General features: G+C 37.4%; 1 protein-coding gene across 1 annotated transcript; it reads right to left on the reverse strand.

Moving 5' to 3' along the window:
* Nucleotides 1–7,338: 7,338 nt before the first annotated feature.
* On the reverse strand, nucleotides 7,339–8,713 carry LOC146386033 (serine protease 1-like). The gene is made up of 4 exons (XM_084930040.1): nucleotides 8,541–8,713; nucleotides 8,022–8,083; nucleotides 7,582–7,724; nucleotides 7,339–7,497 (listed from the first exon to the last, which is right to left on the reverse strand). The coding sequence occupies exons 1-4, from the start codon at nucleotides 8,708–8,710 to the stop codon at nucleotides 7,339–7,341; spliced, it is 534 nt and encodes a 177-aa protein (XP_084786166.1). The 5' UTR covers nucleotides 8,711–8,713.
* Nucleotides 8,714–16,348: the final 7,635 nt, after the last annotated feature.

The raw sequence follows: 16,348 nt of genomic DNA on the forward strand, positions 1-16,348 counted from the left end.
TAGCTTTGTATTATTTATTCATTAATGAAAAAGCACACACATTGCAGCTCTTCCTGTTTGCTTACTGGATCTAGAACACCATTTAGATCATAACAGCTCCTGATCAGGATGAATTTCATTTTCAAATCAAATTTCATGTCGCAGTTTCACAATTTTGTAACATATTATTTCAAAGCTTGCTTATGGGCTTGTTTTGGAGCAGACCAACAGTCAGGCTCGTCTTCACCCTTACTGTCAGACTCTGAATTGATGGTTCTGCTATATCTCACCTGGCTGAGTGGGGACACACGTACTAAACATTAGAGTTCCCACTGCAGGAGCTTGGGTTTGAGTCTGCCCTCGAGCGTTTCCTGTGTGCCATACCGCCTCAGTCTCTCCCCACCTTCCTGTCTCATGTTCTGAAATCTCTTCCTCTCCATCATCTTTGAGTTTCTTTGAGTGGAGCTTCTTTTGCAGCTGTGACAAAATATAGAACAGTTTCTGCAACCAGGGGAGTAAAATGTGCTGCAGTGTGAGGGCGCACAGGTGTAGGTGTGGAATTTTACATATAAATATTATAGTTTACTTCATGCACAAGAAATGTAAACATTTAATCTAACCCACTTTTCATCAACTACATAACCTTTATTAGAGAGTATATTCATAAATTGTGTGTATCACACACACAAACACACATCCACTAAACTCTCTCTTTTTATATCTCTCCCTCTCTCTGGTGAATGATGGAAGTTTGGTGGACTGTGTGGTTTGTCTGGCTGAAAGTTGTGTTTTTTTATGTGTGGCGTGTTGTGAGGCTGATGATGAGTTAGTGTAATTGTGTATGGTGTTGTTAGTGTAGTTTATGTGGCGTTAGTGGTTTTTCCTGGATGCAGAGCAGGTCAGTATGCCGTGGACTTTTACACCACCATGTTAGGGATGGAGGAAAGTAATAAAGCTTGAGTGGAGAAGCTGCTGCAGGGGCTTCCTCAGCTGAGCTCTGAGGACAGAGCTGTCCTGGATGCTAACTTTTCTTTGGAGGAGATTAGTGCTGCTGCTGGTCAGCTGGCTCCTGCACAGGGTGGGCTGCCTGCAGACTTCTGTAAAAGACTGTTACTGGCATCGAGTCATCACGTGGGGCTCTCTCTTCTCCCTAAAAAACAGAGATTTGTCTCTGCTTAGAAATGGAGACGTGGCTCTGTTATGCACAGATTACTAACTTCCTTCAAAAGTACTGGCCACCAGGCTGAAACACTTTGTGAAATGAATCACTCACAGAGATCAGTCGTACTGTGTACCACACAGCTCTAATGTGAACAAGAGTTTTCTCATGAGAGACTTGGTAGTTATTTGTAAATTGTACAGTTTGATGTTGGAATAATTTCTTTAGATTAAGAGAAAGTGTTTGATAGGATTGACAATCTTTTTTGTTTTTCCATTATGAGAAGTTTTGCTTTTTGGAGGTGGATTTTTGTCACTTTTGGGGCTGTTGTATCAGGCGGCTTTCTGTTTTGTAAAAGTGGATGATGGGCTGAGCTGCCCAGTATAAGTTTGGAGAGGATCTAACTGGAATGTCCTGTTCCTGGAATATATATTTATATTGGTATATTTGTTAGAAATTTAATCTTTGTTGAATGTTTTAAGAGAAGCAAAGTTATCTAGATTTATGTTGCCAGGTTTATGTCGGAGGCCTCTGCTGGTGTTGTCATTGTTTTTCTGTTTTCATTACAGGTCAGAGTGATGTGGACTTTCTCAAAAGATGTTTAGATTTGTATGACAACCTTCAGCAAAGGTGAGCTGGTGAAAAAAATATGGTGTAACAGGTTTGTTGGTGGTCATATAGAGACTTTTTTTTTTAGGAAAAGGAGAGTCTTGGAGGTTGCCATGGAGACGGTCTGTGTCAGACTGTCTAAACCAAAAATGGATGCTGTACATACACTGATAAATGTCATTTCAGGAGTGGCCAGATTAAAATCCAGAGAAAACTATGCTGGAGGTGAAAGGTCAAACATTGGTCATCATGTTGAGATTTTTTTAATACCACAGACTGACAAAGAAAACTGAAATTTGTGAATTTTAAAGGTGTGCAAGATGTGCTGTGTTCAGTCGCAGGGCCTTGCCTTTTTATTTCATTTGTCTTTGGTTTTGAGTTTTTATTTGTGCTCTTGTAATTATTTTGTGATAAAACTTTTTCTATTTTGAGATCAAGATTCAAGTGGAAATCTTTGTGTGTCTGTCTCTCTCCCTTGGTTTCTGTAGAGGTACAGTGTGGGGGCGCCTGGATAAATGTTAAACAGAAGCTAGATGTAGTGTTCCTCCACTGTCCGTTAAGGATATGAGGAAAAGAAATGGTCGAGAACAAAGTGTATGGTGTATTTATAAAAGAAAATGGCTTTTAAATTGTATACCAAAACGACCACCAGAAAGTCAACTACAACTTGCTACATAATCATCATGACTGTTGTGTCAGTTTAACAGTTTATGGGTTGACTTCTTTCAGTTCATTCACTGTTTACATCATGAAGGAAAAAGAAGGCAACAGGCTGAGAAATGAAGCTGTTGTGTGTCTTTGTGGCCACACGGGGGCAGTGCTGCATAAATAGTAGAATCTCTTCCTGGACACTTTTTCTGGACCTCTTTTTAAATGACTAATAAAGACAACAACATGAATTACATCAGGATCTGATATGGTTTTGTTTTTTTGTTGAGCTTTATATATTTCAGAATGCCTAGAGTTTGTTTGTTTCCCATGTTTTGTGATACAGAACATCTCCTCTCAGACGGCTGTTGTCTCATAATGGGTCATTACCTGGTCTGATGGGGTGTTTGTTCCATTTATAAATCAAGTGATTGATTTGTGAAATGAGAGATGGCCTCTGACCTGCTGACTGGTGTCTGATCTTCTCTGCTCCCCTCAAATTTGACAACTACTCAGCTAATGTGATGGTGGACAGGAAGTCACTAAACGTGGGACTCTGGAAACACATTTCTAGGGATTATACGATACTAGGGCGATTATACTAATTTAGTAAGAAAAGAATGTATGAAAAAAAGATTTTTTATCTATACACTTAAGCAACGACCAGAGTCTTAGAATTGCGCTTTCACCAGGTTTTACTTGACTGAACAACAGAACTTCTCTGTCTCCTTTATAAGGGGTCACATCCTGAGTTACACAATGAGTCTTTCAAATGTGTGCGATAACTCACTGCATGTGTAGTCGTGCTGAGACCGCGTGGTCTTATTTTTATTACCCCTTGATTCAGCTGTGACCTGCTTATCAAGTCTTTTTACAAGTACATCATAATTATCTGCTCTCATGCAGACATAAGTTGAGCAATGGTTTAACAAAATTTCCCATCAAAAACTTGAAGGTTTAGCTTTAAGCTTATTTGTCCAAACAACAAAGGATAAACTGCCAGCACCTGGATTGAAACAGAACATAGTAGTGTTGGATGTAAGTAAAGGAAATACAAGCATAACTGTGACTATGGAACAAATCTCCTTCAATGTTAAACCTTGATGTTAACCTGATTGTGTTTATTAGAAAAATCAGCCATTACAGTGTCTGTGATTGCTTCACATAGTTAGTTAACTCTGGTTGTCTGATGTTTGTGTCAAATTTGGAGCGAACAAAAGCATGAAAACTGTGGAAGATGCAGACTGTGAAAGTTTAGTTTATTTCATGAATACAAATTATTTTTTACAGTCGCTAGAACAAAGTAGCGTACATTCATGATAAAGTAAATACCACAACACAACATGGACAGTAAGAAGTAAACTGAATTGTCTTAGAACTTATTATATTCTTTAAGCTTAAAAGCAACACCCAGTATTAGACTGTTTGCGTTTTAAGCCTTTTATTCAAAACTAGTATGTGTCAACACTTCTTTCTCCCAGCAGCATTATTGAAGTGACACTTTAACGACACTTTACCTGCTGATGCTTCACATCACAATCTTTATGAGGAAAAAGCTCAGATGTCTGTGCTGTCACTTGTTATGAAAATGGACAGAACCTGGGCTCAGGCTTCCTCTTCTTCTTTCCTTCCTCTTTAATAATAACCATAGATCAGTAAAATAGCCATATTTTTAAACAAATGATTGTGATGAAGAGAATTTTTTTTCCAGTGTGCATGAACTCAAAATCTTTTAAGTTCAAATCTTTTATGTTTACCAACAACTGGGGAAATCCAAACTTGATGTACCAGGTCAACTCAGCGAGCTCCTGTCTTGACCTCCCCTCTGCTGAGCACACACACACACACACACACACACACACACACACACACACACACACACACACACACACACACAGAGTATCATCATAAATGCCATGATATCTTTCTTGTTCAAATAGTTTATTCACTTAACAAAGAGGTAGCTTGGAAACTCAGTAAGAAGCAGGAAAAATAGTTTAAGGACACTTTCTCAAAGAGGATTTCATCATCTTTCTGTACATAATACAGGCTAAATAAAAGAAGAGATACATCAGAAACAAATCAGTAGATCCAGAAATTATAGAGGCAAACTCTTTTCAGCTATAGAGGTAGAGGTACACTTCATGTACTCATCAGCGTACAGTTCAAATGCCTGTGTTAGGGTGCATTGTTTCAGTTTCATTAAGTCTTCTTGCAGTTACATGATAATTATTATGCTGGAGTGATCAAAGCTCATAAACATCTGAGTTACACAATGAGTCTTTCAAATGTGTGGAATATCCCAGCTATAACCTTTGCTTTCAATTTGGTTAAATTTGGCATTCAGATCACAGACTAAACAACAAGTACAGTAGGTCTTCCACTCCGCAATTAAAAATAGCAACACTCGTGTAAGGCTTTATTCTCCATAGAGTCAACATAAAGCAACATTAAATAATGGATCTTTCATCTGAAATAATTACAGTTTGTATAAATTTACACTGAAGACCAAAATACACACACATACATAAAACACATAAATCACTAAAACCTCATTTAAACACATGGAAAATTACCTCATTTGTTGTGCTATTCAAAGATGTGTATGTGTGTGTATTCAGGCCAAGTCATAAAGAAAACAATAGAGGTCAATATACTTTATGTTCTACAGTCGCTGCAGATTAATGAAATATAGTGGAAACCTGAAGATCCTAGGTATAGTAGTTTGTGGGAAATAAGTACAGTGAATTGACCATTTAGCTCTTGTGGCATAAAACTGCTTAGTGCATTATTATTTGCTTTTCTACAATATGATATTTGTTTAATAATTGATTGATTTAGTGCATAAAATAGTTGATAAATAAAATGTTAAATATCTAATCATCATATCAAAAATCATATATTTGGAGGGAGTGTCTTTGACACATGCTGACTGCATTCTTCTTATAATCAGAACAGGAAGTGAGATCAGAGGAGAACAAGAGTGAGCAGTTTGGTGAAAGGAACAGGAAGGATGAAGAAGAGGTGAACATCCACACAGTTTAAAAGGAGACATCATGGCACAATAAGAGCACAAGCTCTAAGATGAAGACTGGTAATGATTAAAAACTGCACTAAGTAGTATCATTCTGTGACTTCAAACTTTAGGTAGTGCATAACATTTACCACTTTATAATAATTTTACTATATGTTTAAATAAATAAAAACAAATAACTTTAAAAGGTGCTGTTATTGAGTGAAAATTCAAAAGATTTCAGGGCTGTTGTAAGCCCTGTATGCTTCAAGATCCAAGCAACGCCCTCACCAGCAGCAGCAAACTGATATGGACCAGTTTATGCCTTTTATTCGGTTGTAAACTCTGATATACTTTTATAATTAACCTTTGGGTGACTGCACAAAGACTGAGAGGGGATGACAGAGAGGGAGAAAGATGGAGGAACACAGCACACATAAGAAACAGGTAACAGTGGACATGAAGTCAAAGTCAGGGACATGTCCGATAATAAAGACCTTCCACCTGGCTACATATATGTCACTTCTGTTTTGTCCACATTCATCTATGGAGATCGCTCATAACTAAGCAGGGTGCTATGCTCTTATCAAACGATGCTCTTAAAATAATTATTACAAGAATATATTTTTTGTTATTTTTTTTTGTTGAATATAAAATGTTTGTGTGTGATTGTCAGTACAAAGAGGAAGCGAGGACAGAGAGACTGGAACTAACATCAGGTGGATTTTTCACAAAATCTACATGCATTAAATGGATGCGCTGTGTGCTTTTCAGTAGCACTCTGCTATTAATGTGAATAATAGCATTTAGCAGCATTCACATCACTGTAAACTTGAACAGGATGAATGTCACTATACTGATGCGACAGACTACAAATCTGTTCTCCACTCTCTGAATTGGTGTACACGAGTCTCTGTGCTGAGTCTGCACAACAAAGTGTTTGGGTTTGCATGAATTCAAAAGCTGTCATTTAAAATCAGCTCTATTACCAGTTTGCTTCTTGTGCAGGTATGTGGAGTCACAGGGCGATTTTTAACTGTCTGTATTGTATAATGGTACTTTAAATACTTGATGATTTGGTGGACTGGCCTCTATGTGGTTAAGAGACTGAAACAATGCCGTGCAGGTTTCTCCTCTGATCTGCTTTTTCATAAACTGTTTTTGAAATTTACTGGTCAACATGGCTGTGCCATTGCATCGGGTTTTAAACTAAAGTGACCACCGTAAAGCTGATGTATTATATTAAAATCTGTTATTCTTAGACACTGCTGTAGGTCATCCAAAAATTAGATTTCTTTTGAAGGTAACACTAAAAGCATGACATTAAGACTGAGCTGAGCCCTCCTAAAGGTTTGATGCTGGAGTCGCCCCTGATTGAGTGCTTCTCACACATTTATGATTTTGAACAATTTACAGAAAATAATATCAACAGTAAGTACTTTTAAAGATTTAACATATAATAATAGTTGCTAAATTCATGCAAGTCAAATAACTGATTGATCAACTACAGAAACAAAATTGTATTTCATGTGTTTCATGAGCACAAATCTTCATCTGTAAAATAACAACTAAAGATGTCAGATATTTGTAGTGAAGTGAAATGTACCAATTTCCACTGAGAAGCAGCGGAGAAGAAGCCACAAATGTGATGGAAAGACCAATGTAAAGTACAAATTCCTCACATTTGTACTTAAATGCTGTACTGTAGTAATTGTACTTAATATCATCTGGCAAAAATGACCCAACAACCTCAATGCAAACTTCACAGTTTCTGAACAACTGAATGATCTACTTGACGCCTGAAACTACATTGCAAACACACATGACATATTTATATTTTAACAATCGAAAGTTCACATGTAGAAACAATTCACACCGAAGCAGCTTCTTGCATTGAGTACTGTTTATTTTGAATGTTATTTTAATTTTATTATTTTCCATTACTCCGTGTAATGACTTGATTTATCCAACCAATGTAAGAGCAGACCTTCAGAGAAATAGCTGGTCCGGTACAGGCACGTTCATAATCACCAACAAGCACACCATGAATCTTGTTGTTTTTGGCCATCACTCCACCACCAGAATCACCCTGAGAGAGAAAACATAAATTATATGTTTGTTCCAAAACATCTGATAATGATACAGATAAAATGTTGGCAGCATGGCAACTCACCTGACATGTGTCCACTCGAGGTTCTTTGTAACACATCGTGTTTCCATTTGGCCATAAGAATGCTGAATTACATGGATGGAGGTTAAGCTCACACTCAACAACATGCATCTTTGCACACTGGAGATGAGGCGGTGTACCAGGGACTAGAGAAAAAAGGAAAATAACAAATGCTACTGCATGTTTCATGCAAGGAAATCAGATATTGAAAGAAACATGCTTTGCCTCATTTCTGGAACAAAATGTGTTCTTTAAAATAAGCTGAGCAGCATTTAAAAAGGAGGGAAATTGACAGTATATCCACAATAAAATGAAATAAATACTTTATGTCATCACAGTTTTCAAATAAAATGAAAATGTAACTATAACAGGCACACAAGACAAAATCAAAGTATAATATAAACTAAAAAATTGTGAAATAATCAAAACAATACTGGTCTTACGTTTGTTGTAGTTTACATCAACCGTATAGCCACCATGGCCTGCAATCTGAATGACATCCATCCTACAAATTAAAAAATAAATAAAATTCCATCTCCATGTCTGCAGGCTGAGTATTTCCAGTTCACTCTAAGTCAGCTAATCTTTTCAGATTCAAACATTTTATTAAAACATTACATTTCCTTCCATTTCCTCATGCTCGTGTTTTATTGTCAGTTATTATAGATCATAGATGTACCTCCTAAGCAGGTACCTAAAATCAAAACCAGAACCCTTTGCTCAATATTCAAGTCTTAGTTACATTATTGTTAATAAAGAAGCTCTGCAGTCACTAATGGGGGTTTGTAACTTCAAAAGCATGATGTCATTTTGTTCATAGACTACAGATGTTGCTACATTTTTTTGCTCTTCCTGGATGTTTAAAAAACCAACCAACTAAACAAGAAAAATACATATTATGTCAACATATTAAGGACTTCCAGAATTCAAACTTTACACTTAAAAAGTTACTCAAAACTCACTTTTTGCGACGTGTACATTTAGGGAAGACAACAGGCTTAATCTTATTCTCTGGTGGGTCGATTTTCAGAAGCATGATGTCATGTTTTCCTGTTTGGTCCTCAAAGATTTTGTGATCAGTAATTGTCACCATTCTTCCTGGACCTGGATGAATTCCTACATATGCAGACATAGTCCTAAACAATGGAAATGGTAAAAGAACAAAATACCAGTAATGATTTTTGTCTCTGGACTGTTTTTTTTAAATATGTGAAACAGTCATTTCTCACCATCCAGGTTGATCTTTCCAGCAGTGAGCTGCAGTTAGAACCCACTCGCTGTGGATCAGAGAGCCGCCACATAGATGATGGTAATGTGTTCCATGGGTCAGAGTTATTTGCACGTGATACAGACGATCATTTTTCTCTATGGTCGTGAAAGATTCTCTTGTGCAAATCCACCTCTGTGCACACCGTGAAACCTGAGAGAAGAGTAATATACTTACAGATGGTTGGCTTACCACCTGAACAACATATTGTCTCAGCCAGGAGCCAGTTATTATGGTTGTAACCAGCAACAAGTTAAACAAGTCTTTATAAACACAGATATGTCATAACCTAAGGTATGGTTCAAATACACAAAGTTTAAAAATAAAAGCAGAAGAAACTCACTCACCAACCCACAGGAGGAGCAGGAGGAACTTCAGGTGAGCCATTGCTGTCATTTAGCTTGCAGTGAATGCTGTGCTGGGACACTTTTTAAACCTCTTCTCACTGTGTTGGTGAGAATAGATCCACCAATCACACAGCCCAGTTTTATCAATAAAATGCCATTGGTTGGGACGGTCTTCATGCAAAAGTTAAACGTCTCATCCTATTAAAAAGAAAAGTGTTACTGTAGTCTTTGTCATCAACATACTGCAGGAAATGACACTGCAGTGCAAACAGAAGTTATCTTTTCATAGAATTATTACTAAGTTGGGCTTTTGAATGTTTGCTCGTGTGCAGCAACTATACTCGCAGTCCAAATTGTTCTGTTTCACAAACTCTTTGCCTTTTTCAATGATATATATGCAAAGCTCAGTGACAGTTATTTATTTGCTTCAGTAGCTCATTAGGGTCTGTCTCAAACCTTTTATAAAAGCAGTATAAAAAAAGCATGAAACATCAGTTGTTCAGTTAATGTGATATTGGCTCACTTGATATAACAATTTATTTTATTTTATTTGTCTTGTACATATCGTTATTGCACTTCCATAAGTGACAACATTGAACACCGATGTTTGACAGAAACTAATCCACAATGTCTCATTCATTCAGTACAAAACCTTGAGGCTGTTTTCCTGCCTTAGTGAACAAAGATATGAAATGCTATTTGATTCTGAGTAAGCTCAAAATGAAGTTCATTGTTCTGTGACATACAGCTGTCTTACAGCCTTAAAACTTTTTGTGTGGGCCTCTTTTAGTGGTCACTTATTGCACTCTTAGTTGTTAATACTCAATATTCAGTTTTTCCCCATGCAGGTTAATCAGTCATGTTTGCATGGTTGTAAAATAAAAATATTCATTGTTAATTACTGAAAATCAATAAGTACATAACCTAAGAAGTTGTTTCACATCCTCCTGGATCATATCTTGATATTGTTACCTTTTTAATAATAGCACAACTTTAATCAATTGAATTCTTTCACCTCAGGTGTCTATTTCCAAATCCACTCTAAGCTTCTTCAGAGCGGTTGGTGATGTGTCCAGGTGGCAAAGACCTTAAGGTCGGATTTGTGATATTTGGCTGTATAAATTAAAATATGCATACTATGTGATGTGATTGCAGAGAGATTCAGATGGTGCAAGAGGAGATTTAATGGTTCATTACCTGGACACAATTTAAACTACCATTTATCACAACTAGCTTGTAGCAGTATTTCTCTCTTTCTCTTTCTTTCCCACACATGCATGAGCGTGCAGTGGCGTGTGAGCACCTACAGAGTTAGTTTTTCGAATATATTTCAAATATGGACCCAAATTCAGAACTCAGGAGACAAAGGATGAACTCAAAGATCAGCTTCAATGCAGTAGCAAAAAATACAAAAACACAGTGGCAGGGCAGCAGGAGGGAAACTGGATACTAGCAAAACCAGGGAAACATTGAGGAAGGAAACAATACAGAGAGGGAGGACACAGCAACCAATTAAGACAAACTGAGGGAGTAAATACACAAGGAGCTCAGGACAAACAGGAGACACCTGGGAGGACAGCTGAACCTAAATAAGAAAACGAGACAAGCGACGTAAAACAAAATAAAAACCACAAGAGACAACAGACTAACACAATAAGTAACTTGGTGTGCAAGAACAGAAACACAGACGTGACACAGAACGCAGGACAATGGAGGAAAATAAACTCACTGAACTATTTTTAATTACAAATTACAAAAGGAGATAGTCTGAGAAATAAGCTCAAAGCTACAAAATTCAAAGTAACCAGAACAAACTAAGCATAAAGATGAAAGGTGAAAATTTAAATCACAAATAAACTAAGAAACAAATTGAAACTATTTAATAATAACAGTAGTATCTTGGGCTACGTCCACACGTACCCGGGTATTTTTGAAAACGCAGATTTTTCTGTGCGTTTGCACCTTTCGTCCACACGTAAACGGCGTTTTCGGTAACTGAAAACGGAGATTTTTAAAAACTCCAGCCAGGGTGGATATTTTTGAAAACTCAGTTTTTGCGTTTACGTGTGGACGAGAAAAACGGAGAAAACGCAGCGTCAAAGGTGTGCGCATTTTTTAACGTCACACTGTGCGCCAGGTTATTGTTTCGGTGAAATGAATTTCTACAATGGCGGACTTACACAAAATACCATTACTGTTAATTTTACTCTCTGCAGTGTTTAAATGCTTACACAGTTACTGTCCCTCCACACATAGGACTCAGTTCTGCTTCTATGCGCCATCTTTGTTTACTCTTTCCCACCCAGGCTGACTTCTGATTAGCCAACATTTCTACACGGATAGGAATATAGCGCCATCTGCTGCTTTGGCATGTTCCTAGCAGCGTTTTCCTTCGTTTTTGTGGACAGGATTTTTTTTAAAAACGAAAAATCTCCATTTTCAAAAGTACCCGTGTACGTGTGGACGTAGCCTTGTTTTGTGTTTCTAGCTTCTAGGGATTCTAGAAATGGAAAAATGTACTTGATGGAAGGGAAGAGCAGTCATGCTGTCCAAATGTAAAGTAAAACATGAGTTGAATCTATCAATTTACACACTTTTCTTATTTGCCTTTCCATCATACTGTGTCATAATGTGCTATTTCTTCTCTGCTGTGCTGAATTTCACAATAGAAGACGACCATTTGGCAGCCACTGTGCAGAGCTGTGGCCCAACTCCAAATGTAACCAGAGCTCTTATCCATCCATTTAGTGGGTTTATCAGCAGTGATCAGTCCCATAGATATGGGCTAGTAGGGCCTTCTACACCTGCTAGTCAGTTCAGAAGGTTGTTATCATCCATTCAGATGGAGGATCACTAACAGGAGGATGGAAAGACTCCAGAATCCATTCTCACTGATCTCCGGTGGATACGGCAGTGTTTACAAGTGAGATGATTTAAATGGACAGCATTTATAGAGTGACTATAAAAAGTCAGCGAGTGTCAGTAATCACTCAGTCAGTGTTGGGAAAGTTACCTTTAAAATGTATTCCACTACAAATGACAGAATACATGCCCCAAACTGTAGTTTGTAACGTATTCCATTAAGTTACTCATTGTGAGTAACGTATTCTGAATACTTTCAATTACTTAATATATTAAAAGTCTAAAGAGCTCGGAAAGAAAAGCGTCTGGACTTCTTTAAGCTGCTTGAAAACGTTTCACCTCTCATCCGAGAACATCTTCAAGCAACTTAAAGAAGTCCAGACGCTTTTCTTTCCGAGCTCTTTAGACTACGATGACCTGATGACTGAGAACCTTCACAGACTTAATATATTGTCATGCTTTTTACAACTACATGAATGTAGCGATCACATCCTGCAAATTCTTGTTTGTTTTTCTCTACTAATTGGCTGTTAAGCCCAAATCTCCCTGAATATTTACTGTAGAGGAGCAAAGACTTATGTTAACATAAGTTAACATAAGATGTTAAGATAAGATTTGATGTTAGCTTGGTGGTGAGTAGCCTTCAGTAATAATAAAAATATCACACAGCAGTAGTACATCCTAGATACTGACGGTAGTTTCAGTAGGCTAACGTTAGTTTTTAAAAACAAACTTACTTCCAGATGTTTCTTTAGGTTGGAGGTGGAGTCTTTGATGCTGAGAGCAGCTTGGTTGCTAGGAAACAGAGTTTGCGTTGCAGGGTCAGATTTCATCCTTTTCTTCTTTAAATGTGAAGTGGTGTTGGAATTTCCAAGTAAGAAATGCATTCCTGCCCTGCTGCTGGCTCTGTTGTGCTGGCTCCGGGTCCATTGTGTAACTGACGCCATCAACATCAACAGTACATTCGAGCCTCTTATTACGTGTTTTATTTGGGTTTCCGGCAATGCGTTTAATTACCAAAATTAGAGATGGGATATCCTAACATATGAAACAGAAAATGACTGCTGTGTAATCCATTTATTTCAGTAACTGTATCCTAATTATCACCTATTTAAACGGTAACTGTGACGAAGTGGTTACTCATATTTTGTATTTTACATACGTAACACCTGTACATGTATTACTCCCCAACACTGCACTCAATAATGTTAATGTGGTTGTGTTGAGTAATACTGCGAGTGCTGATATAAGAGCTTTGAGCTGCATTTGTAGATATTACTACGTGTTTTACAGTCTTTATGGTGCTAGCTTAAAGTTACGGTGTAAGGGTTAGCTTATATTGTGGTAAAGCGGTTACTATTTAAATGGTGTCTAGACAGAAATATTAACTCCTGTTATGACTAAGTTGCTAAGTTACTAGTTAATGAAGTTACCAGTAACATGGTTAATCGCATCCACAGATTCACAGTAAATATCCCGATTAGCTTCAATGGATCTATAATAAATTTCTAATAGTTCTAGCGCTTCATTTAAACCGTATGATACTCATACTTACCCAGAGTCAGTGTAAAATAAAATTCTACCTGTGTGAACAAAGTCTGGCTCCTTTAATCCTGCATGACAAACTTCAGGATGCAGGTTTATTGACCCACTTTCCTGCTGGCACACCTGTGACACCTGAGAGTCAGCTAGAAACTTACAGGAATGTTTACATCATGCAAAGACTGATAGACTCTGTAATACTGTAAATGATCAGTAACTTAGGTTAATACTAAACATTTGTGCCTCTCTGTCTGTGCTGAACCATTTATAATCAGGTTTTGAGTCAGGCTGCATTGAGTGTGGGACTTAAAAGCATTAGGCTTGAAGATGGTATGAAAATCTCTACTTACCTTCTACGCTATATTTTTGTTACTGATTTATTAATACATTTTACATTGTTTCTTTTGTTTATCAGTAGAGAGAACACAGATTTCAGAGGCGCAAAGAGAAGCACTGTTGCTTCATACTTAATACTTTAAAGCTGCATTAGGGGAAGACAAGAAGCAGAAGTACTTCCAGGTACAGCCGCAGTGAGGGAGCAGACACCTTACACTGAGTTCAGAGAAGTCAGAATTTCAAAAAGCGTCTGAAATGTGCTCAGAAACAGCACATTTTATAATAACAACTATAATATTATTATAAATAGTAGTTATTCTCTTATTATTATAAATAAATATCAAACATTTCAGTTGATTTTCTATCACATATATTGTGTTAGCCCTGTGATAAACTGGCAGCCTGTCCTGCTTTTGCCCTGTGGCAGCTGGGATAGGCTTCAACCTCCCACTGTCACGATCCTGGGTCTTTTGACCCAGCGTTTTAAGTTTTAGTTTATTTTTGATGTTTATGGTTTATTTTTAAGTTCATTAGGTTATCTAAGCTCATTTGTTTATTTAGATTCCCCTTGTGTCTTCTACCCCTGTGTTTTAGTCTCCCTTTGCCCTTTATGTGTTTCATGCTGCGTGTCTTATGTTATCAAGTTTATATTGTCTTGTCTGCGTCTCATGTTTCCTGTTTTACTTTGAAGGTCTGTGTCCTATGTCAGTGTAGTCAGCTTTGCTTCCTTTGTCTCGTTATGTCAGAGTAGTGTCAGCTGTTTCCCCATGTGTTTCCACTTCCCCCTAATCAACCTTGTGTGTATTTATTCTGTGTGTTTCTGTTCATTCTTTGTTAGGTCGTCTGTTGTTCCATGTCTCCCGGATTTTCCATGTTTATGTTTTTGCAACGTTCAAGGTTTTGTTCTTTGCATTTAGTTTTCCCAGTTTAGTTCTAGTTAGGTTCTTTCTTGTGTGCATCTGCCTTTTGTTTTTGTACTCTTTTATCAGCCACATTAAACGGCTCGCTTTTAACCTGACTGTGTTTTACCCAGCAGACATTTATTTCAGTGACTTTTTTGGATTTAACGGACTTTGGATTATTTCCTGTGCAGGGAAGCAGGAGGAGGAGAAGGAGGCTATTTGGGCTCAGATGACCCGGATAGCCACAGCTAACCCAAGGTTTCTGGATTTTCTTGCCTGATGATTTAAAGAACTTTGTTACTGCCTCAACCTCAGTAGTAATATAAAGGCACTTTTTAACTAGTTTAGGAGCATTTCACTTTTCTTTTGTGCTCTGAAAGACACAGAGGCTAGTAGTTTTTAAAACAGAGTACCACAAACAACATGTATCCTTTTAGAAATAAACTTTTCTTGTGATACTTCTAAAAACCACATATTCTTAACTAGCCACAATAGCACTGTATCGACCCCCCCAATGTTCCTTTAATGCAACCTATAATTGTCTAGTAGCCACACAAACGCACTGCAACAGTAAGACTTGATGATTAGACAGAGGGGCTTACAGGTAGGGCCCCAACAGTCAGCAAAACAAGTCATAAAACAATAAAAGCTGCATACTTATCAAGAGCATCCCAGCACACACATCCCAACTGTAGTTCCATAGTTTCCACCTTTTTTCTTTACAAACTGCTCCTTTATCTAACAATGACACCTCCTAGCGACTAACTGAACCTCCATAGTTTTTCACCTTTTTTCTTTACAAACTGCTCTTTTCATCTCTCCATGTCAGAGGTCAACTGAAACCAAGTCCACCTATATAAAAACACCCCATCAGACACACAGTATTTTCCTCAGCACTTCACAACTTTCGCAAGGTATATCGTTTTAAAATGCCACCGGCCACACACGTAAGACCATATTTTGTTTGATTATTTCAGTTAATGCTAGAATCTGATTTCGGTTTCTGTGACTGTTTTATACTTACATTTATGTATTTGTTTAATACTGTATGAAGAACAAGTTTTTTTCTTTTTGTAAATTTTGGAGTAGATATACTGTGTGCCAAGTTCCTTGTTTAAAAATCATTTGGAAACATAAAAAAAGATGAAACATCATTCTACTCAAAATTTTAGCTTTTGAAAGATTATGAATAACTTTTGTTCTTTTCCTTTTTCTCTAGTCCCTGATGAACCACCTAATCTTCAGTGTGCAGACATGTGTGTTGCTGACTGTGAGCCTACCAGATACTCTCAGTGTACTGCATATGTGCCATATAACAACAGGCTGTGTCTGGAAGAACATCAAGTAGATGCACGTGGGGTTAGTTGACTGCTAATATTACTGTATATCATCTGTGTATGTTTTAGATATTTTGGGGAGCACAAACTACATTTCTCTTCTCTCGGGGTGATTCTGGTGGTGGAGTGATTTACAGCAACATGATTTATGGTGTAATCAGTTCTGGTTTTGAACGT

This window comes from Perissodus microlepis, chromosome 6 (genome assembly GCF_051167445.1).
Source record: "Perissodus microlepis isolate ML-2025 ecotype Zambia chromosome 6, ASM5116744v1, whole genome shotgun sequence".
In the NCBI taxonomy this organism is placed as follows: Eukaryota; Metazoa; Chordata; class Actinopteri; order Cichliformes; family Cichlidae; genus Perissodus; species Perissodus microlepis.